General features: G+C 30.3%; 2 protein-coding genes and 1 non-coding gene across 18 annotated transcripts in view; all 3 read left to right on the forward strand.

Moving 5' to 3' along the window:
• Nucleotides 1–25,023, forward strand: part of Guk1_2 (guanylate kinase) — a 127,589-nt gene that overhangs the window by 82,854 nt on the left and 19,712 nt on the right. The window lies entirely within an intron of this gene.
• Nucleotides 12,482–12,694, forward strand: LOC114804275 (small nucleolar RNA U3). Its single transcript, XR_003752507.1, has one exon. It is a non-coding gene; the product is annotated as a small nucleolar RNA U3 (small nucleolar RNA).
• LOC105214633 (disheveled-associated activator of morphogenesis 1) overlaps nucleotides 18,739–25,023 on the forward strand; it is an 80,078-nt gene continuing 73,793 nt past the window's right edge. The window contains exon 1 of the mRNA XM_011188168.3: nucleotides 18,739–18,881. Within this exon, the coding sequence (XP_011186470.3) occupies nucleotides 18,834–18,881 (48 nt within the window). The 5' untranslated portion in view covers nucleotides 18,739–18,833. The remainder of the gene's footprint in view (nucleotides 18,882–25,023) is intronic.

Genomic DNA, 25,023 nt, shown 5'->3' on the forward strand with positions numbered 1-25,023 from the left:
TCTAAATAAATGTTTTTTTAATTCTTAAGTAACTTGATTTTATTTTCTCTGTTTGGCATTTCTGTGCCAAAAAAATGTGTTCCAATTCGAAAAACTGTGTCTTTTTTATTAGATCTTTCCAACACTGAGCACATCTCACTTTTTCTCTCTTACTAATGGCTTATATAGAAGAGCTCTCTAGACATGACGCACTTGTGGTAGAATATTATTCACATAGAGGGTAACATCAAGAACCTCTTCCCTAACCCTAGTGACGAATGTTGGCTGACATCCCACATTTCTTATTTCTAGGTTGCACTCAACTATAAACTCTAATAAGGACTCACCTCTCGTATTGCAATCGCTGCTCCCCCACTCCCAATGATGCGCGTTCACATCACAGCCTAGTACCAAGGCAAGATTTGCCGAGCTGCAGTATTCGACCAGCCTCTGTACTTCAGCCGGCGGCGCCACGGACGAGTCTGCCGGAAAGTAGGCTGAAGCAAAGACCACCTCACTCGCTGCGCAGCTAGCCTGCACTGCTACGAGGTCTCTTGTTGGGAACTCTGAAAGACAAAAGAAGTCAATATCTTTTCTTATGACCACACAGATCCTGGGTCTTTCACTTGAGAGATCCCAAATTACCTTCCTGTTGTTATCTGTGAGGCCTTTAACCTCTCCTATAAAAACCCATGGTTCCTGTATTAGGAGGGCAACCAAGTTATCCGAGATGACAGCCGAGGCTGCCTTAGCTCTATGCAGGTTCACTTGGACTATCGACATGAGGGTTGGGATCATAGAACCGGCTCCTTTAGGAATGGTCTCGTTAACCTACATACCCTCTTTCTCCTCGCAGTTCTTGTCAACCTGCATTGCCTCCGGAGCAAGTCCGTCCAAGAGCTCTTGGGTGGTTGGCAGTGCGTTCTGATCACTCCCATCGGACTGCTCCTCCGAATTGCCTGGTGCAGCGCACCGAAGACTAGATGACGCAACGGGCAGAGCACTGACCTCGGTTTTGTCATCCTTTGACGGATTTCGGTATCCTTTTTTACGGATTAAGGCATAGGACTGATCGTCGATGTCGATGTTCAGTCGGAGCCCCGCTTCCTCATCATTATCGCTGATGACCCTCCAGGCCGAGGTGCTTAGGCCCTCATTTTGTGCTTTCAGCAGACCGAACACATATTCCGAAGTCTTGCAGGCGCATCTTGGGAGAAATACCGTCATGTTGTAAGTGCTCGGTAAGTTATCTCCTCGCCTGGTACAGAGTGAGGGCCCAGTCCATCCTTGCAGGTGCGGAGCAGTCTCCGACAGCCAGGATGCGGTTTGCTCATATCTGCAGTCGATCAGCAGTAGTCCTGATCGGAAGAAGATGCCCGAAAACGTCAGAGGGTGTTTCAATTTATAGCATTTTGTTATAAAATCATTATAAACAGTATATATATGAAAGCTGAGATAATTCTTGAACCAATTTTTTAAGGAAAACCTCTCATCTGAATTTATTTAGAATATCTTAGAGATTTACTGTAAAAAATGTGGTCCAAACTGAGACTTGCCTTCATCACATACTATCCTACCTATTCTCATCTCTTCACTATTATTGACATAACTATTAAATATAATCACTATATGTACTTAATTTTAATTATTTTTCTTTCCTGTATTCTTTTCCTGTCTTCACTATTTTTTTATTGTAGCGGTCTTTTAAATTTCCTCTATTTTCCACAAGCGTACTACTCACAGGGAACAAGAAATCCCTAGCTTTCCACCTTGCCTAATTTTCGCTATTACTCTTGTAATAAAAACCTACAAAGATTTCTGCCATAATTCTACTACTCTTATTTCCAATTAGTTAACTTCAACTATTGCTCTGGATGCTATTTTTGCTGTTGCAATTATTTATTGCAGTAATGGTTGTTGTTGTTTTATTATTCGTTGCATTATAAAACGTGATTCTTGCTAAGTGAGTATGGGCATGTTGGTTACCTTGGCGTTCCTAATGCCTGTAGGAATACAAAGAGAGTACCAAAAAACAAAAACAAATATAAATGCTGTTGCAGTGAAGAATACATTTTTTTAACTACTTGTCGTGGTCTAATAAAATGTATTGAAATTCAGCGCATAATAATAGAACAACAACTACCGAACAGACGAAATGAAATTTTTTCTTCGACGAAATTTCAACAATTTTACAATTTTGAACTAAGAATTTCGGGATCCCTTTTTTCTTTTCGGGAGTATTGAAAAAGTTGTTGCTCAAGTTATTGGATCTTTTTGACCAAATGTGACCACTTGAATATTGAATTCTCCTCTTGGAATACCGAATGTTTAGAGCTGTTTGCTATTACTCGAACTTTTTGTGAATCCTGGTTTTTTTTAAATAATAACGCTTCCATTAAGCTTTATTGAAAAAGGTTTTAATATTATTTTTATACTCTCGCAACAAATGTTGCTAAAGAGAGTATTATAGTTTTGTTCACATAACGGTTGTTTGTAACACCCAAAACTAAACGAGTTAGATATAGGGTTATGTATACCAAAGTGATCAGGATGAAGAGTGGAGTTCAAATCCGAATGTCTAACTTGAGTAAAAATTAAGATATCTTGATGAAACTTGGCACACTTATTTCTTGGCACCATAGGAAGGTTGCTTTCGAAAATGAGCAAAATCGGACCATTGCCACACCCACAAAATGGCGAAAACTGAAAACACATAAAGTGCCATAACTAAGCCATAAATAAAGCTATGGAAATAAAATTTGGTATAAAGGATCGCACTATGAAGGGGCATAGGGGGCCACAAATAGGTTTTTTGTAAATATCTCGCAAACCAATAGAGCTGTATAAACCAAACTTTCTGCAGCCGTTTTTTTAACCACTTCTTAATGCTGTCCAAAAATGAAAGAAATCGGGTAATAACCACGCCCACCTTCCATACAAAGGTTAGGTTGAAATTTACTAAAAGTGGGTTAACTCTCTAACGAAAAACGTCAGAAACACTAAATTTCACATAAGAAATGGCAGATGGAAGCTGCACTCAGATTTTTTTACAAAATGGAAAATAGGCGGGGCGTCGCCCACTTATGGGTCAAAAACCATATCTCAAGAACTACTCGACTGATTTCAATGAAACTTGGTTTGTAATAGTTTCCTTACCTCCCAATAATATGTTGTGAAAATTGGCCAAATCGCTTCACAACCACGCCTACTTCTTATATACCAGAACTTTGAAGACGATCTGGATCGTTTACTTTACAATATATAAAGTAAGCACTAGTGAAGATATCAGTGCAGAGCTTTGCACAAATACTATGTTTATAGTGTGGCAGCCCCATTCTAAAAATCGCCAAAATCGGACCATAGGTTTTCAAGGCCCATATATGGAACACGAGGACCTCGGTGCTTCTAACCTAATTTTATGGTTTGCAACTTTCAATGGACTTTATACAATATATATGACGAATATGTGGGTCAATTTGTGTATTATATAATATAAATAAAGTTAAATAAATAAATTGCGAGAGTATAAAATGTTCGGTTACACCTGAACTTAGCCCTTCCTTACTTGTTTATAACCGGCTTTTTGTAAAAAAAATCTATTATTTCTGAAACCCGAAATTGCATTGTGACAGGTTTTAATAGATATACCTCTTTTTCTAATGAAAAGTTGTTGTTCTCAGATATTTTTTTTAGATCATTTGTAGCAGCTGTTAAAATTGGTCGAAAGTTTAGTTGAGCTAAGTTTTAGAGAGCTTATTGAAACTTTCGTTGTTCGCTATAAAGCTTATCGCAATTTACAATTAAAAATTTAGTTGAAATAAAACCATAAATTTTAACTAATTTAATTAATTAATTGATAATTAATCGATAATTAGTACTTAATTTAAATCATATTGCATGGGTTCACAAATTACTTGTTTTTCTAAAATGTAATTGAAAATAATATAAACTTAGCTTGTGAAGTCTAATTGTTTAAGCTTAATTGAGTATGTGTGAACGCTGCAACTAATTGCCTCAATTAAAGCCTAATTAATTTAATTGAGCTTTTAAAGCTTTAAATTAAGACACTTAAATTTAAAGCTCAATTGACTCAATTAAGTATCTTAATTTAAAGCTAAATTATCTCAACTTATTTACATAGTGTCGTTAACGCAAATTTACCTGTTTTGATTTAACTAATTGACTACCTTCAATACATAATTGCTTCAATTAAAAGAGTTGTTATACATTTTATTATATAATTTTTATATATTTATACGTATATATATTAGTTAAATCAAAACAGTTAAATTTGCGTTAACGACACTATGTAAATAAGTTGAGATAATTTAGCTTTAAATTAAAATACTTAATTGAGTCAATTGAGCTTTAAATTATAATAAATATATATATATATATGTTTGTATATACCGATTTCTTGTGACTGTTTTAAAGTTTAGTTTTAATAATATTTAGTATTTAAATATTTGAGAAATTCTGAAATCCCGAAGATTTTTGAAAACGGGATCCCGAAAAATAAATAATTTATTTTTATTATATATTTTATAAATGTGGTTTGGTTTCGCTGTGTCATTCCCCAATCCCGAAATTTTGAAGCAATTTTTTTAATAATGCCGGTGATTGCACTTGCTACTATTGCCATTGTTTGCTTCATACATCTACAAATACTCAAACATTATATATTTTGTTGTTGTGTTGTCAACACTTGTGTTTTTTTATCATCCTACAATTTCAGCACTTGTCTAACAGAATTTGAATATATCCATACACACAAAGTACGAATGTAACATTTTTGGTTGCTGCCACAACATCGCCGCTTGTCTTTTTAGGTCGCACGAAAATCGATTTTGCCGCTCCAGCAGCAGCAGAAGCATTCCAATGCTTCCACACATTTCAATTTGGCCAACAAAAAAGTAAAAAATAGAAAAATAAAAAAACACTTAATAAAATAGCAAAGAGAATCGTGTAAAAAGTGTTGGGCGCAGCAGACCGAATGAAAGTGTTGCCAACCACAAACAACAATAACAACATTGGTGAAGAAAAAAATTATATGTAATTGTAACAAGCTACCGATATAGATCAGTGCAACAATAAAATGCTACTAAAGCGCTTATTACGTTGCTGTTGTTGTTATTGTTTCATTATGCATATTGCTTTGTTGTTATTTTGTTGTGCACAATTAGTTGGTGGCGTCAGACGCATTAAACGCGCGTTGATTTTGATTATCGTCGGCATTTTATTATTGTTGTTGTGTAAAATTTGTGGAAAATTGTTGGAGCATTGCGCCGGCGTTGCCACGCCTATTCGCGCTCAGGATTTGGTAATTTCACAGCTTTTTGTGATTTTGATTCATAACAAGAGATTGAAACAAAGAGGCAAATAAGTAATAGCCGTTAATCAGATTAAATGTTTGATTAAGTCTTCGGTGAATTTGGTGGTTTTTTGTAATTGTGTTCAAGTTTTGGGAATTCAAAAAATGCAAACTTTTTCCAACATAAAATTTCGCTGATGAAATTAGCTGCTCGTTTAGACAATGGCGCACCTTTTTTCTAATGAAAAGTTGTTGCTGTCAGAGATTTTTGTCAGATTATTTGGAGCAGCTGTTGAAACTTGTATGGAAGCTTAGTTGAGCTAAGTTTCGCAGAGTTTTTGAAAAAATAAAGCTTTCCGGAATTTTTCAAATTCAAAACCTGAGCTAATCTTGAAAACAGTTCACATAAAGCTCTTATGGCCCGCTATCGGAGAGTTTTCTTGGGAAAAAAATTTAAATATTTTTCACTGAAGCCAAGTTTGACGACTTTTTATAAAAAACGATAAAATAATAAAAGAATATAAATTCCATGGTAGGAAAAAATGTATGAATTTTGTGAAAACGTTGGTTGACCGTAACCTCCTCAAATAGGTTTGAATTCTATTTATATAAAACTACTTCAAGGGCCCAGTTATGTTGGTACTCACATAGTACTAGCATTGTCTATATAGCCAAAATGTTCTTAAGGTACATAACTACCTTAATGAGAATTCTTCATGTGACGCAGTGGTATTTCTCAATATATTAGTGACTACAATATAAGCGGTTTTGATCTAGGGAACTCTCCGACTCCTTCCTGAGATTTCCAATATTCCTTAAACATGTTTGGAATCCAATAATAAATTTTAACCCAATTAATTACTTAATTGACAATTAGTTCTAAATTTGTACTTAACTGAAATCATAGTGATCAACAATTTCTATTTTTTTATATCTAAAAACCAATTTAAAAAAATTTAAATATAGCTTGTGAATACGAATTGTTAAAGCTAAATTGAGTATGTGTGAACGCTTCAACCAATTGCCTAAATTTAAAACTTAATTGTCTCAATTAATTGATTAAATTTAAGGCTCAATTGTCTCAAATAGTTTACCAATTACCTTATTCGTCTCAAATAATTGATTCAATTTATTGCTTCAACTAAAAGAGTTGTTATAAGTTCATCAAAATCAAAATATTTCATGTTTTGTTCACTAGCAAAATAAAAACTTCACTAGTAGAATAATTGTGTAAATTTAATTGAGTACATTTAAATGTCAACTTCGATAATGTAATTTACAGTTTAGTTTAGTTGACTCAAATTCTGTGCAAAATTGCTTCAACTAATTGACTTAATTTTATGATAATTGATTGGTTTTATTAATTTTTCGAAAAACAAAAAAATATATTTTTCTCTTTTCTTCATGCAGTAGTCTGCAGATGTAAAATTAAATATATTTGTAATAAAAGCATAATTGAGTATACTATGGATGTGAATGTCAAAATTGGTAGCTCAATTGTCACCTAAATAGTTAAATTTTAAACTTAATTCCTTCAATGATTTGACTCAATTTAAATTCCAATTTGGACAACTGATTAATCTGATGACATAAAAATGTATTTTCTGCTTCTTTCTTGCTTATTTAGTGTTTATTCACATAATAGTCTTCAGAAATTACAACTTTTTTTGGACGCCAAATTCGGTAACTCATTTTAAAGCTTCATTAAATTTGTTTCACTCCTTTATTAAAGTTATTATAACTTTCTGCAATGCAAGTGCAAGTTTGCTGATATAGAAAACACATTGCTATAAAAAATTTATTAATTTCAGACTTAATTTATATATATTTATTCATTTTTTTTTGTTTATAATTTAACCATATAGTTTTTATTATCCTTAGACTAATTTATGTATAGTCGCTTTTATAAAATTTATTACACTTTTACTTGTTCCCATAACGATTTAATGTCTGTAAAACCATAAAAACCATAATATAAATAAATTTAGAAAATGAAATAAAAATTGAAAACAAATTTAAATCGTGATTTCTAGCTTTGATTTCACTTGTTAAGCCCGAATCCTTGTAACTATGCCGTAAATATTTGTCACCACAAGCAACTCACAGCCTTAAAGTGTGTCTTTGCTATGCTTTCATATATGAGTGTCTGTGTTAATAGCGCATTTAGTGATTCAATAAAAGGTAATAAACATATATTTATAATAAAAGCTTGCCGTCTTTGAAAAAGTTATTAAAGCAGGAGCATAAAAATTTCAGTAAAAACAAAAGTTGCTCGTAAAATTGCGATGCAGTGATTCGCACTTGACCAATTGTTTACGGTTGCTTTATGCCACCGGCGTTGTCGGATGCGAGAAAAAAGTCATATATACTGCTACATATGTTTATATGTGTGACATTAAGCCGCAATGACATGCTTAAGTGGTACGTATGGGCAATTGAGTTCATTTTTATGCGCCATTCGCTATTAGAGCGGCACTTTAGAAGGATTTTTTTGCGCTTAAAGGACTTAATTTTTATTAAACTAATTTGAACAGGTTTACTTATATGATATTGTGCACATGATTGTTTAACTATTTTACAGTAGATTTTATATGCCAATAATTGGTTGACGGTGGAAGAAGGGAGAACAAAAAAGAAACGGTTACTTTTTAAGCAGTAATATACTAACAGAACTTGAACTAAATTATGGTTCTTTTTATATTTTTCAGAAAAGTGGCAACTATTTTTCATACATTTTCATAATTCGATTACCTTTCTCAAAGTGTTCTCTAGTTTGACACATATTTTAAATTTTTTCCATAATGTTGCCAACATCTATTCAAATTTCAATGTAATAATTTTCAATTATTCTCTGTCATTTAGCTCAAATTTTTCGTAATACATTTTGAAAGACTTTCTGATGCGTTTTATGTTTGCACAGGTATTAATATCTTGTAAGTTTTGTTTTTTTTTTTAATTTTTGGTATTGCCACCCATTCTTTTCAAAAACCTGTCGGACTTAAAATTCTTTAAAATAGTGTTCTTAAAGCTTACGTTAGGCAATGAGCTTTCGATGTGGCAACTCTATTCCATAATATGTCTAAATTTTATTCTATTTTACGGCGTCTGCCATCTGGCTCTATTCTAAAAAGTATCCAAAATATCGAAATTAAATAAGTGGCAACTCCATTCAAAAAATAAATGTAAGTTCAGTGTATCAATTCAAAACTTACTCAAAATCCTTTATTTCTGCCGTGATTTTTGTAATATTTTAAGTTATACTTTTCTCGTTAGTAGGCAACTCTATTCTAAAATAAACTTTAATTATAAAATATCTATTTCTCTCACATACCCATACACTTTTTATATACCTTATTTTCTATTTTAATACATTCGTAAGCTGTTAAATACTACAAAATTAGTCTAAATTGCGGCAACCCTACTTCAAAATGTGTGCACGTTGAAAACTAAGATTATTATAATATGTAAAATTCATGCAGATTTTGAATATTTCAATTTTTACAAATATTACTAGTTGGCAACTCTGTTCCAAAATATGTTTCAATTAAAATTTCCTAGAATACCTTTATTGAAGATCTTGCATACGAATTTATGCTTCGAGAAAAATGTGTTTGATATTTACTTTAATTTTTATAATTAGGTGGCAACTCTATTTTAAATTTAACGATTTTCAGAATACTTGCAATATGATAGTGATATAATATTATTTTTTGATTTCCTTTATTTGAAAAAAATATCATTTTAATTCCTTCAGAAGCTTAATTGGAATCTTGTATGGTTATCTTGGTAACATTTTAGGGTACCAAGCATACGCAGAAATATTTTTCTCCTAAATTTTTTTTAGTTTGTTCTCTTTTAATGCTAATCAAAGAATAATTTTTCATATATAAATTTGCTAGAATTAACCATTCTACTTTCGAAAAATATTCAAATATGTCCCCAGCCACACCAAGTTCATCACCATTAGCATTATTTTGCCATTTTAACACGACTATTTGTTGTTATTGTTCTATGACATAATGGTTGGCAGAACATTTGGCGACATAACTGTGACAAACATTTGATATTTAAACGCTGACACTGTGGTGCACAAACAAATTAGCTGCGCTTACCGCTGCAGATCAGCTGTGATTATGCTTTGTTTTAAAAATATTTTCAAATTTATTTTTTTTTTCTTTTTATGTATACAAAGTGCCTTCTCTGCCATTAAAATACTTTGTAAGGTGCGCATTGTCGGTTCTCTGTTTATTTTTCATTATGCTTGTAGGTGCGCCTGCTGCCGCCAAGTTCGCTGCTTAAGTCTTTTGATGATTTTCGTAGCGCAGCGGTTTCGGGTGTAAAAACTATTGTAAACTTGGCGATTTTAATTTAAGAAAGTAAGCGTAAAAATCCGTTTTTTGCACAGTTATGTAAGCGACGATTATGTAGCGGTATATCATGAAACTGTTGATGACAACAACAATAAAAACTACAAATGATTCTAAAATATTGCGAAGTCATTCGGCGGCAAAAACGCTTGGTAACAACTGCAAGCGGCAGCAATTTATTAATGTGGGATGTAGTAGCTGCTAATTTATGAGTGAAAAATATATTTGTATAGAAAAAAAGTAGAAATGCGCAGCACACAGTGGCTAATTTGCGGCAAAGAAATGAAATGCGAAAGCGGAAAACGCAACTGCTATGAAATAAAAGCGCCCAAAACGAGTGAACACTGAATGAGTTTGCAAAACAAAATATGTGTAACGGTTGTTTGTTGGTTAGATTTGGAGATAATGATAAAATAAAGTTCAAAAAATATTTGTTTTAATAAAAAAATTTAGTAAAAATGTTTGATTTTTTTTATAGTAATAAAAATTATAATTAAAAATGATGTATGCGAATAAAAAATAATGTTTATTATTTTATTTTATTATAAAATAATATTTTATTTTTATTTTTATATTTATTTTTTATATAACTTTAACTGAAATAAAATTTATATTTTTATGAATTTTTTTTATATAATTTATTGTTAATTATTTATTATATATTTTTATAATTTTTTTATGGATATTTTTTCTATTTTTTTTTATTTCATTTTATTTTTTCTCAAAATTGTATTTTTGATTTTGCAGATTGCAGATTGCATTGAGATCCATTTAAAGCAAGATAGATATGCATGTGTATGTAAATATATGTATCCATTTTTTGTTTTCATTCAACATCATTCAATACTTATTTACTTGTTTTTTTTTCACTTACTTAGACGCCTAATACCGCCACTGTAGACGCAATAATTTTTTCTAAAATCAAATGGCCTTAAATTAAATGTTATATTTCTATTATTGCTTCTTATACATATTTCTCACAAGCAAACTGTTCACTTAAAACCCGTGAAAATCAGTTAGATGTATTATTTAATGGCTGCGCTATCAAAAATATGCGGCGCACCAATTTTGCTCACTTAATTAAACTGTTATTTTTGTAAATCAATTGCCTCAACTAATGTTTGTTTAAGTGGTGAACTGTTGAGTATTTAGCGCTGACCTTTAGGTCAGCTTAGTAAAGCTTTAGAGCGTCAATGTCGTCGGTGATACTTCTGCGATAAGTGATTTTTGTTTCTCATTGATAATTATTTATAATTCCCTTTTTAATTTTTACAATTAAAATACTTTTATAGTCACTAGGAAATCAATTAAAAAATTCGAAATCTAGTTTGGGAAAAATGGAACAATTCGGAAATTGAAATTGTTTGATTTTTTTTTTAATTATTTCGAAAATCGCAATATTTTTAATTTGTTTTCTTATTATTCTGCATGGGTTCACAAGATATGTATAAGCTCCCATTATTGAGAAGGGCTTGTGATAAATATCAATTTACATTACTGTTTGCTAGTGTAAAAAACTATTTATAAGTATTAAATAAGATTTGTAGATATATGTATAATATTAATATTTATATCATTATCAAAAAAAAAACTTTTCCAAATGTTTTTTGACTTATTTTTTCGAAATTATTATTTACTTAATTAAAAATTAATTAAGAAATTAATGAATCTTCAAAAACTTTATTTTTCATAAAATGTTATTTTCGAAATTAAAAAATATCGCTTTTGGGAAAATTTTGTTTTCGAACATATTCAAAAAATTGTTCGACAATACTGTTCCAAAAATTTGTTTTCAATTCGTTATATTATTTCGGTTATTCGAAAAATTCGTTTTCGAAATTTTTAAAATTTATATTGTTACATAGAATGTATAAAAATTTATAAACCTTTGTATCCACATTTTTTTTTTTTGAACAATCAATTATTTAGAATAATTTTTAAAGTTTATTATGATATTATTAGAAATCAATATTTTTTTTCGTTTTTTTTTTCATTTCTTAAGCTTAAAAGAAATTATAAAATTACAAAAAAATGTTAATATATTTTTAATTGTTATTTTCGAAATTACTTCAAATCGACAGCGAAAATGTTATTTTCGAACAGTTTCAAAGATTTTTTTTTATTTTTTGCAAAAGTTTTATTTTCAATTTTTTTTATACATTTTTCAAAATTTTATAATTTAGGACATCTTTCATTCTCATCTTTTTCAACAACAAATAATATTATCACAATCAAATAACCACAATCAAATTATTTTTAAAGTTTATTATGATTTAAGAAATCTAAACTTTATTTTTGTATTTTTTTATTTTTTTCCTAAAACTCATTAGCTCAATGATTTATATTAAGAATTTTTAGAAGTTATACTACTATGATTTAAGAAATCTAAACTTTATTTTTGTATTTTTTTATTTTTTTTCCTAAAACTCATTAGCTCAAAAGTATAACATTTCAAAAAGCAATGATTTATAAAAAGAATTTTTAGAAGGTATACTTCTTGTACGACTTCGGAAAAGGTTGCGATAATTGTTTAACGCTTCAGTGGAGAGGGAATATCGTTGAACAATTAACGCGAGAGAGAGAGTGAATGAGATAAAGCAGAGAACTTAAAGCACTTGCCATGCTTATGCTATTTGCGCAATTCTAGTTTTTGCAGAACAATGTTTAAATTTTTAGTTAGTGACAAATTCACATGTGTACGCATATGTATGTTTGTATGCTTGTGCATTTTTTGTTTTTCTTTCGTTTCTGTTTCATTTCTGCGAATTCTCAACTATTTTGTAAGACTTTTGGTTGAATACTCTGCGTTGGCCGTTGAAAAGTTAAGACTATACTTCACAGGATCATTTCTGTAGTCAGTCTTCATTTATTTTCTTTGCAAATCGAAAGTATTATCACCCGGATGAGGAGATATATCGTTTTATCTGACAGCATGAGGTTTATGAACTTCACTTCTAATTTTGTCTTATGGCATATTAGAAATGATGTTTCTTCGATGATCGCTCGGTTACAACGGATAAATCGACTTCTGAGTGGTGATTTTAATTAATAAATTCCAAGGTTTTATACAAATAATTATATATAATGATTATATATAATAATGCAGTCAATAAGTACAGTAGGGCAATTCACAATCTGGTGCAAATGGTCTTGCATCTTGTCTTGCATTCCTCGGAGAGAAATTTTCATTAGAAATGATCAATGAAGAAATGATCCTACGACAAAAGGAGGTACGAATTTAAGAAAGTGTTGGTCACTCCACCATATTTTTATCCTTCCCCTCTCGCTAGTTTTCTTTCATATAAAATGATATGCATTTCTTGGAATATCACTAAGAAGTATAACTTCTTCTGCGCGTAGGGACTCCACGCACCTTTTTTTATTAATTTAAAATACAATAGAATAACTAGTAAATATTTAAAAACAAAATCAATATTAATTACCGATTTTTATTGCACCAACTGCACTCTTTATGCCTACATCTCATTAAAATAATTTTCACAATAATAGTTTTTCCCTCAGTTCATATTTGTATCCCTACGCACTTCGCAACAATAAATAAATTTCGCCTAATAAATAAGTTTCAAAAACTACCTAAATACGCGCTTATTATTCATTTCAATTTAATGTAGCGCTTAAAAGCGCTATTTGCCATATATAAATCACCAGCCGTAACAGTGGTGGCCACAAACAACTAACAGCCCGCTAAAGGCCCTCGCCGTTCCTCACCGCAAACAAACGAAAGACTTAAGCGAGCAACTTGTTTTGCGACAGCAAACAACAAATCACAGCAGACTGCGCAAAAATGCTGGTGCAGCAGAAAATTATGAAACCAGCGACTAAGTAAAGTGCCGCTAGTGAGCTGGAGAGAGTAACTTGTGCTTATAGTGAGTGCGCTCTTACTTCACTCGCTTGATTTTGCGCTCTTAAACTTCAAGCAAAACAAAGTAAAACTAATAAATATATTAGATGACTGTAAAGCACCTGTCTTTGCGTGATTTCAATTTGTTTTAGCGCTTTTTTCTAACAACAACAACAGCGCTCATAACTCACATACTCTCAGCAGCGGCATTTTCTTCAGCTCACACCATAACTTTGGAATGTATGCTTGTGTTTTTCATGCTTTGGCTGCGCTTTACTGTCTGCTTTTTGTGGTTGTGTCTACTCGCGGTTGATGTTGTTGTCTTTGCAATCTCTTGACCAAGTTAAAGTCTGCGCTTGCCACTTCAAACGGTTTGCAGACGTTGAGTGTAACGCACGCTTTCATGTTACGCGCTCGCTGGACTTTAATGTTAGCAATTTGCGGAAAACTCGCGTTACAAAAGTGTCAAAGTAATTTGGAAAGAACAAAAAATTTGTGAAATTTGATGAGTTAGTATAGAATAAAAAAATATTCTGACAAAAGAATTTAAAGTGATGATACGAATAATGAAATTGTATGGAAATATTAAACTGGAAATATATTTAAAAATGATAGCTGGTGACTTTAGAATCAAATAAAAAAAATAAAATAATTAAATTGAAATACACAATGATGACTAGTGCAATGAATATGAAAATTTTTATATTAAGAAAGTATTAGTGCAAAAAAAACAATAAACTGTTTATAAAAGTTATTAAAAGCGACTTGTAAACCAAGAAAGTTGCAGTTGAGAATGCTTAAACTAAAAATTAATTAGTGCATAAAAGTATTAAAACTTTTTATAAATGTGATAACAAAATATATGTTAAAATTCTTGAAACAGTTAATTGAAGAATAAAGCGAAAACAAAACTATTATATATTAAAATTGTTAAAAATATAATACGTATGTAACGAATAAAGTGGACGGAACTTACAATACGATATAATTAAATAAGGAATAAAATGAATTTTGCTAAAAAAATTAAAATTAATAAATTAAATTAATAAAACATAGCATATTATTAAAAATATATTATATTTATAAAAATTATAAAAATTTAAAAATTGTAAAAAAATTGAAAACCTAGAAAAAAACATACATTAAATACGAAATTTAATATATAAAAAATTACGAAAATATTTTGAAAGAAAATAAAATTAATTAATAAAAATATATACGAAATTAAAAGAATATTTAATAAAAACTCCAAATTAATTTAAGACTAATATATTAAAAACAAGATATAAAATTATTAAAAATATATATAATAAAAAGCAATATCATTCAGGCTTAAAAATTAATTTTATATAATAAATGCTGATGCTTTTTTCTAATCATAATCATAACTCTGGTGGCTCTGAAGCAGCCAAGAAAACATAATATTAAGTGCTGAGATATTGGAAACATACATACATATGTGCCAAGCTTTGTGTGATGTACCGACGAAATTAGAAATATATTTTTAATGCCAAACACTTGAAATTTGTGTAATGTTAAGAGAGTAAAAAAAAAGAGTTTGTGTAAAAGTGAAGGAAAGAGACCTAAATTTTACAAAAATTTTTTTTTTCAAATATAAAAAATAAGTTATATACTTTTTTCTAAAAAAATAGTAAATAATTTCCTCAGGTTTATTTGGAATCATTTTTAATATTTTTTTAAATTATAAAATATCACGTTTTAGTTTTTTAAACCATCACAATAATTAAAAAGAGTAATTAATTATTAGTTACTTCATAAATCCAACTTTTTGAAAAATTAACACTGAAACATATTTAAAATTTATTTTACAATATAATATAAAGGAATAAATATAATATCATACAAATAAAAACATACTCATACTTAGTTATAAAATTGTTAAACTTTGAATTTTTTAAATATTTTTTTTTAATATTGAAAATTTGTAATTTTTTTACAAAATTATTTGTTTTAATTGCTTAAATATTAAAGAAAAAAGCAACGTGTCTCAAATTATTATTAGTTAAAATATTTTATATAAAAATATATATTTTCACAATATTCCTAGAAAAAAACTTAAAATTTTACCGCAATCAAAAAACTTGTACCTCAAATCATGTTAATTAATTTCAATACAAAAATTTCGTTAAAAAAAGCGCATACTCATACTTAGTTATAAAATTGTTAAACTTTGAATTTTTTAAATATTTTTTTTTAATATTGAAAATTTGTAATTTTTTTACAAAATTATTTGTTTTAATTGCTTAAATATTAAAGAAAAAAGCAACGTGTCTCAAATTATTATTAGTTAAAATATTTTATATAAAAATATATATTTTCACAATATTCCTAGAAAAAAACTTAAAATTTTACCGCAATCAAAAAACTTGTACCTCAAATCATGTTAATTAATTTCAATACAAAAATTTCGTTAAAAAAGCGAACAAACACACACAGCAACAGCAACACTCCCGCAGCGCTACCACTTTCATTCTCATTCAACCAAATGAAAATGAAAACGAAATTGAAATCAAAATTACCAAGCAAACAAATTTAAATAATAAACCAATACAAAAGCTGAAGAGCCACCAAAGTATTGTAGAAAATTACAGCAGCCAAAAACAACAACAAAGTTAAAAGAGTTAGTTGTAAGAAACTAAACAAATAAGCAAACACGCAAGCGGGGCAAACGAACCACCAAATCGAACATGAAAAAATACATGATTACATATATGTATGTGTGCATGTATGTACATATGTGTGTGTGTACACCGAAAATTAGAAAATGAGCAGTAACATTTTGAATTTGTTATTTTTAACTACTGTAAAAGCGCCATCACTTAGCTTTTACTGGCATACCTCAATGTATTACTGAATATACTATATGCAAGTATACATGTGTGTGTATGTTCGAAAAATACTTAAAATATTTGTTTATTTTTACTTCTTCTTTCTCTGACTTACTTAATAGCGCTTAAAAGACTTGTGTTGAAGAATTGGACAATTTGTTAGCGCATATCTATATACAAATACACGATTTATGTTTATACTTACTACTTTATGTTAATAAAATGCTGAATAATGCGAAAATTTCTGTCCAAATTTTGTAAATTATTAATAGAATTTAGTAAATTTTACGAAAATAAATATATATGAGGTATTACCTTTTGCAATTTTTATATTTTTATTTAATATTAATATTTTATATTAATTAATTAATTTTTAATATCATTAATTATTTTTATTTTTAATTTATCTGTTATTATTGTTATTGTTTTATTTACTTTTACCTAACTTCGTACTTTTAATTTGAACGTATTGGCTAATTATTTTGTTCGAATCGATTTTTATGTAATTTATTAAAAAAAGTATTAAATATAATTTAATTGAAATAACAAAATTTTTATTTGATACTTTTTTATAATTGTCTATGTAAATTAATTTAAAATTTCCCTAATAGGTTTTTGAACTATTCTAATTTTTATTGTTTTTTTTTGTTTCAATGAATTTTTATTTTCAAATTTAATTTCAATTTTATTTTCTATGTAAATTAATTTAAAATTTCCTTATTTGGTTTTTTGCACCATACTCATTTTTTTGTTTTTTTTTTCAATAAATACTTAACTTAATTTTATTTTATTTAATTTAATTTAATTTTATTTTATTCTATTTTATTTTATTTTATTTTATTTTATTTTATTTTATTTTATTTTATTTTATTTTATTTTATTTTATTTTATTTTATTTTATTTTATTTTATTTTATTTTATTTTATTTTATTTTATTTTATTTTATTATTTTTTATTTTATTTTATTTTACTTAACTTAATTTTATTTAATTTAATTTAATTTAATTTAATTTTATTTTAATTTATTTTATTTTATTTTATTATTTTTTATTTTATTTTATTTAATTAATTTAATTTAATTTAATTTAATTTAATTTAATTTAATTTAATTTAATTTAATTTAATTTAATTTAATTTTATTTTATTTTATTTTATTTTAAAAATGTATTACTTAATATTTTCAAACTCTTCAAATTTTCTAATAAACCGGTGCTGCACTTTCCCATTTTTGTCTTGTCGAAACGCATCGGTAATCGTCGATAAAGACAACTTTTAAATTACAACAACAAAAACTTAGTGAAAAGCTACGCCGGCTGCTTTGAGAGCTGAATGCTGAAAATGCATATCAAATATTAGCCGGTGTAAATTACTAAGCGCTAACAGAGTGTAGAAAAAGAAGAAGTGAAAAAAGAAAAGCAAATGTACACACTCACACACATACTATACATATATACATACATACATACTATATACATTCATATGTTTGTAGAAATGCTGAGTGTGAACGCAGTGCGAGTTCGGCGACCGTCTTCGCGTTGTGTGATTGCTCTTGTAGTAATATTGGCGCCATAACTGCTGTACATAGCTATTTTGAATATTTTTTCACCATATTTTTCAAAAATTAATTTCTTTTGCCACAAGATTTATCAGTTGCTTTGAATCTCGCTGACAATCATAAAACAACACATGAATTGCATATGTTGTAATTGCTTCCGAGAAGGCGGGCACAAAAAACGTTGCACGCGTGACCATTAAATAACAAAAAAAATTAACAACATTTTGAAAAAAAGAAATTAAAAAACTTAAAAAATATAAATTTTTTTTTCGAAAAATATATTAAAAAAAAATTTAAATTAAAAAACGTAAAAAAAAATAAAAAAATAAAATAAATTTTTTTTAAAGAAAATTTGAAAAAAATGTAAAAAAATAAATATAGAAAAATTCGTTTGCAACCAACAAACAAGTTTACGTTTTAACAACACGAATAAAATACAATTACCAACAACACCGACGCACCAGTGCAAGTGAGCAATTTTAAAGTGACTCGTTAAACGCGGTTATGTTAAACAAAAATCAAAAACAAACAAAAAAACTGCAACAACACAAGATCACGTACTTAATTCGCACGACCTCTGAACTGACCGGCGCACCAGTCACCAGCAAGTAATACTTCAACATACAACAAAGCTCTATTTGTTATTGTTGCTTGTGGTTACTTGCACGTGAATGTACTTGTTTTAAATTGTGTTTTTGTTTTACATTTCATCTGTGCTTCCTTTTGCGCATGCGTGCGCCGGCTTTTAACTGCCACATCTTTGGTATTTTTCACATACATCGCCACAGCAGTTGTTGTGCAATTTTGTGAATGGCCAACAGGCATCGATTACAATCAAACGCGCAAAATCTACAGCGACAACAATTAATACAACAACAACACAGACAGCGTGAGCAAAGACACATACAAAATGTGTTCGAAAAATCAAATGAGTGTACTGATGGAGAAACTAAATACGGTGAGTGAAGGGAAGATCGTTTTATTTTCATGTGAAAAATTAATTTTGCAATAAGACGGGGAATAGACAAAAGCTAAAAAAGTTAAACAAAAATGATTTTGAAAATTAAAAAATATGTAACATCTGGCAACACTTTTTTTAGAAGAAAGAATCTTCTAGAATATTATGGAATTAAGTTTCTAACTTTTGATCACATCATCACTGAACAATTAACAGTTTTGTTGTATGTGTACGATAGAGAGAAGGAGAAAGAGAGATTGACAGATGGTGACAGATACATCGCTGTCCTGAAGATTTACAATCCATTAATAATTTATTGTTTATTAGAGTCAAGTCAAATCCAGTATCTTTGCAAGACTAACTAAAACGCCTTTAACTGCTTTTATTTCCAAATTTACGAATCATAGACTCTACTACAATCGGGTCTACATACTCTATTAAAGTAGAACAACGTGTAGTCACCGAGTAAAGTTGAATAGTCCGGGGACGAAAAAGTTCTTCCCCATCAGGTCACTAAAAAGTCAGAAACAGTCAAAAGCCTGGTAGTGCTGAGGCTAAGTCAAAAACTAGGTTTACAGAAATGCTTTTTAATAACCACTCTTGAGACTCAAAGATGCTTTGACCGTCGGTGGGGTTTGGACGAAATCCATTTTTTGAAGAGTATTTCACAATAGACTTTTGCGAAACGTATTTTTAACCTCTGAGTAGTACTTTAATAATTTACTTAAAACACATCTCTGAATAATGATTCTCTATTATTGGTAGAATCCACTTTAGAGTGCTTTATGATACGGAATTCATTTGATCCCGGAATGGTTTTGTAAATCTGGAAATTTCTGGTTAAAATTCACGTTCTTAAACTCTTAGTATTACTTCCATAAAGTATTTGACTCAAAGCTAAAGCAGTCGGCTCAAAACAATTTGTCTAGGGCGAGCAACATTGTAACCACAAGTTGGTCAAAGATATTTTTTTTTAAATTGAGTCTAAGTTAATAACAAACATTCTCGAGAAGTTCCAAAAATATTTTAATTAGATACATGAGTTCGTCTAGACAAGGTTTGATCTATGCTTAGTTTGGTATTTCAAAAACATTATCGAATTATAGTACATATTACTTGCTTCAAAACACAACATCATTACAAAATGATTCCCCATATGTCATTTCCGTTTCCAGCAAAACCCACACGCAAAGAAAGTCAGCACTTTTACATCCGCCCCACATTAATCATAATTAATTTGCAATAAAGTATTTTACACACATCGAGTTTGATTGCGCTATAAGTTAGCTCAATAGTATTCCAAAAAGAAAAAACCAAACAACAAAAATTGTACAACAAACATAATACATAAACACCGTTAGGTGCATACAAAATCACAACAAAAATGCGATGTAACATAAATGAATGACGTTGGTAATGGCACGAACCACAGGTATGCCAATTACGTCCGCATAAAGTATGTTTTATACTCGCATGTACATACATATATATACGGGGTACTTGAAAAGGTAGCTGACAAGAGTGGCGAGAAAAGCTTGGTGAAATACACCGTTTAACAAAATTTTGCGAGTTTTTGTGTTTTTTTAATCACAAATTTTACTGATTGTGTGTTTAAACTTCGTAAAAGTAAATTATGTAGCCAAATTTAAGGCAAAGTTCCCAGAAATGTACTCAATAAAATATTAAGCTTTATTTTTTACACTTTGTAGGAACTTTCGGACTAAATATTATATGTTAATTCTAATTAATTTGTAGATCTTACTCGCGACAGACACTGTACACTTCCAATTTATATAGCCCTTTCATAAGCTTAGTCAGAAGTGAAAGTTTTTAAACGCTTTATAAAGCTCTAATCTTTTAATTCTTTTCTAACTGCCTTAAAAAATCATAATTTTCTTACCAAAAAACTACGTCGGATATATTGGAAATATTGTTTTCATTATAACCAGTTTATTCTCAGCTTTCATAACCTGTATCACTTGTGGAAGCTTTTAAAAGCTTTATTAAGCTCTATGGAAAGTTCTACTCAAAAGCTTATCGAAATTATAACTTTATCACAATAGAATAGGATATTGGCTATATTGGGGATATTATTTTCATAAACAAATATACCTCAAATGCCACGAGCAGTCGAGAGGTAAAGTGTTAAAGCTTAAAATTCAAAATTGTTTGCTATACAACATCAGCAAGTGTTGTTCGTCTTACAGGAACTTCCAGTATCAAATATTATAATTTAAAAATTATTAGTTAGTGTCTTTCCTACTATAAAGTGATATAACCTATTTGAACTTTCTTCAGAAGTGAAAGCTTTAAAAAGCTTTCTAAAGTTTAAGCTTTAAAGTTCTTGCTCAAAGTCTTTAAAAACATATACCAATTGTAAAAGAACCACATAAGCTATTATAATTCTAAAAATTTTATACTATTTTTTAAGATTGTGTTTTCTTTATAAAAAGTATCCCAAAATGGCACCAGTACTCGAGAATGAAATGGTTAAAATTTAGCTAAATTTTCTATTTTATAATTTGAAAATATGAATGAAATTGAAAATATTTGAAAAAATCAAATTATAAAATGTAGAAACAAAAAAAAATTAAAAAAAAAAAAATATTTTAAATGTTTACCTTTTCGTTGATTTCAGCCTATTGGGTACACTTTAGACAAATTTTCGAACAAAAAGTCTAAAAGTTTTACTTTTCTCAGATTGTTTCTGATTTCAGTTTCACATTTTTTATTGTAATCTCTCAATGTTCTTTAACGAAACAACTCACCATTCTGAAATTTTTATAGCATTCCGTACTTCGAAAATCATTTTATTAAAGAAGTTGCATATAAAATCGGTAGTTATATAAGATCAGCGAATAAAACTATGTAATATCTGGGGAAAAACTTATATCTTCTATTTTTACAATTTTTTAGTATTTTTAGCGAAAATTTTAATTTCAGTTCAATAAAATTTGTACGATTCTCCCCGCTGGCAAGGCCACCCTGCAGCTTTACGTTGTTGCTATTACACTTGCGTGCCTTAAGCAATTATATTGCTTCCTCACTAAATGAGATAAAATTAAAATTACAAAAAATAAATACAACAACTTTAACATTTTTTTTATTTTTATTTTGCTTTGAAAGTAGCTGTTAATCATAAATATTTTCGAAAAAAGTTTCAATAACAAATTTATGCACAAACTTCGTGTTCGCCAGCAATAAATCTATTTAGAAATTTAATAAACAAAAATTATTTGAAAATCGAACATCAAATAAATGTAATCACATTTAAAAAGCAACATGCAATATTATGAACATTTCGCAGGCAGAGCACGCACGCAGCTAGTGTGAAACACGAATAACAAAAAAATTTAAAAAACAAAAATATAAAAGTAAAAACGCATTAAGTTTCACTTTCAAGAATGATTTTTATATTTTCACTTTTTAGCTAATTTCACATAACGAGCACAAATTTTCAATGAACATAAAATAAATTTCGAAGCGCTAATAACTGTTTTGTTATTTTTTTAATTATTTTTTTATAGTTTTTTTTTTAAATATGTTTTTGTAATTTTTTTGTTGTAGTTTTCATAATTTATATGCGTTTATGCGTCATTTATTAGAAAGTAAGTGGCAATTATTGCCTGAGTGCGTGTGCACTTGTCTATGTTTTCAAAATTTCTTAAGAAAAAAATTTAATTTCATGAAAACTAGCGACGTGCGCCGAATTGCTGAGCGCCCAATATTGATTTGAAGGCGGAAAAGATTGTAATTTCAAAGCGCGTATGCGCTGAGCGATATTCACATTTCGTTCGCTGTACGAATTTGCGACATTCACTTTTACGCTAAAGCGATATTCGTATGCGTTGATGAGTCAAAACATCCAAAAAATAAATCGAAAATAATGTTTATGTGGCTTAGTGGGTTAAGAATGTTTGGCATACTAATTTATGAGCGCCAAACACAACAAGCGCCCGCCATAGACAATGGAAAGTGTTTGCGTTTGATGTGCGCCGATTATTGGGTGATTTCACAGTGAAATTTATGTAAATGTAAATATTTGACATATTAATAAATAATAATAATGTAAATTGCAATTATGTGACTAAGTTCGATTAGGTAGCACACACAATATTCAGTGGCTGACTGAGTTTCAAACGGTATAAGTGGAAGCCTCACAGAAGACTCACACATATTTCGATGATGTTTTTTTATTTATTTTGCTTTCAATTGGATATTTTTTTTACTAAATAGTACAATGCGCATAATGATGAGTTATGTGCTGCCACTTTCAATCAGGCAACCTTTCGACCTCCCTTTTCAGCCAACCAAGCAGCAACAACTTCTTGTTGTTATATATATATATTTGGCGTAGAAACCGCTTAAGCGATTATAGCCGAATCCACCAGAGCGCGCCACTCGTTCCTCCTTTTTGCTTTTTGGCGCCAACTGGTAACACCAAGTGAAGCCAAGTCACTTTGCACTTGGTCTTTCCACTGGAGTGGAGGTCGTCCTCTTCCGCGGCTTCCTCCAGCGGGTACTGCATCGAACACTTTCAGAGCTGGAGTGTTTTCATCCATTCGTACAACATGACCTAGCCAGCGTAGCCGCTGTCTTTTTATTCGCTGAACTATGCCAATGTCGTCGTATAAATCGTACAGTCAGTCAGTCCAAAGTAACACCTGTTGGCAAGAGTGATTCTGCGTTGGATTTCAAGGCTGACATTGTTGGTGTTGTTAACGCTGTTCCCAAGTAAACGAAATTATCTACTACTTCAAAGGTATGCCTGTCAACATTGACGTGGGAGCCAAGACGCGAGTGCGCTGACTGTTTGTTTGATGACAGGAGATATTTCCCCCAGCCCCATACGCTTCGCTTCTTTATCTAATCTGGAAAAAGCAGAACAAACGGCGCGGTTGTTGCTTCCGATGATATCAATATCATCGGCATACGCCAGCAGCTGTACACTCTTGTAGAAGATTGTACCTTCTCTATTTAGCTCTGCAGCTCGTATTATTTTCTCCAGTAATAGATTGAATAAGTCGCACGATAGTGAGTCACCATGTCTGAAGCCTCGTTTGGTATCGAACGGCTCGGAGAGGTCCTTTCCGATCCTGACGGAGCTTTTGGTGTTGCTCAACGTCAGTTTACATAGCCGTATTAGTTTTGTAGGGATACCAAATTCAGACATCGCGGCATAAAGGCAGCTCCTTTTCGTGCTATCGAAGGCAGCTTTAAAATCGATGAAAAGGTGGTGAGTATCGATTCTTCTCTCTCGGGTCTTTTCCAAGATTTGGCGCATGGTGAATATCTGGTCCATTGTCGATTTTCCAGGTCTAAAGCCAAACTGATAAGGTCCAATCAGTTCCTTGACGGTGGGCTTTAGTATTTCACACAATACGCTCGACAAAACCTTATATGCGATATTGAGGAGACTTATACCACGATAGTTCGCGCAGATTGTGGGGTCTCCCTTCTTATGGATTGGGCAGAGCACACTGAGATTCCAATCGTCAGGCATGCTTTCTTCCGACCATTTTCTACAAAGAAGCTGATGCATGCACCTTATCAGTTCTTCGCCGCCGTATTTGAATAGCTCGGCCGGTAGTCCATCGGCCCCCGCTGCTTTGTTGTTCTTCAAGCGGGTAATTGCTATTCGAATTTCTTCAAGGTCGGGTAATGGAACATCTATTCCCTCCATCGTCATCCCTCCATAATCCCAGTATGCTCTGGACATCCGTTACGAGATTACCTCCTCGGTCCCTACATGATAATGCTCCGGTCTTGAAACCTTCTGTATCTCGCCTGATCTTTTCATAAAATTTTCGAGCATTACCCATGTCGGCCAGCTTTTCAAGCTTTTCATACTCACGCATTTCGGCCTCTTTCTTTTTACGTCTGCAACTGCGTCTCACTTCCCTTTTCAGTTCTCGATATATGTTGTTAGAGTACTCAAATAAATCATGAATTCTCCTCTCTTCAAATTATACAGTTGACAGCTTGAGTCAGAGGTCGACTTGCCATTATATTTGAAACGTGGTTCAGTATAAACCTATATATATGTAACTTAAGATAATTCAATGGGAGATTATTCATTTTTGTAATTTTAATAGACTAATATTTAAGCAAAGATAAGAACTGAAATGCATAATTTTAAAAA

This window comes from Zeugodacus cucurbitae, chromosome 5, assembly GCF_028554725.1.
Source record: "Zeugodacus cucurbitae isolate PBARC_wt_2022May chromosome 5, idZeuCucr1.2, whole genome shotgun sequence".
NCBI classification, from domain to species: domain Eukaryota; kingdom Metazoa; phylum Arthropoda; class Insecta; order Diptera; family Tephritidae; genus Zeugodacus; species Zeugodacus cucurbitae.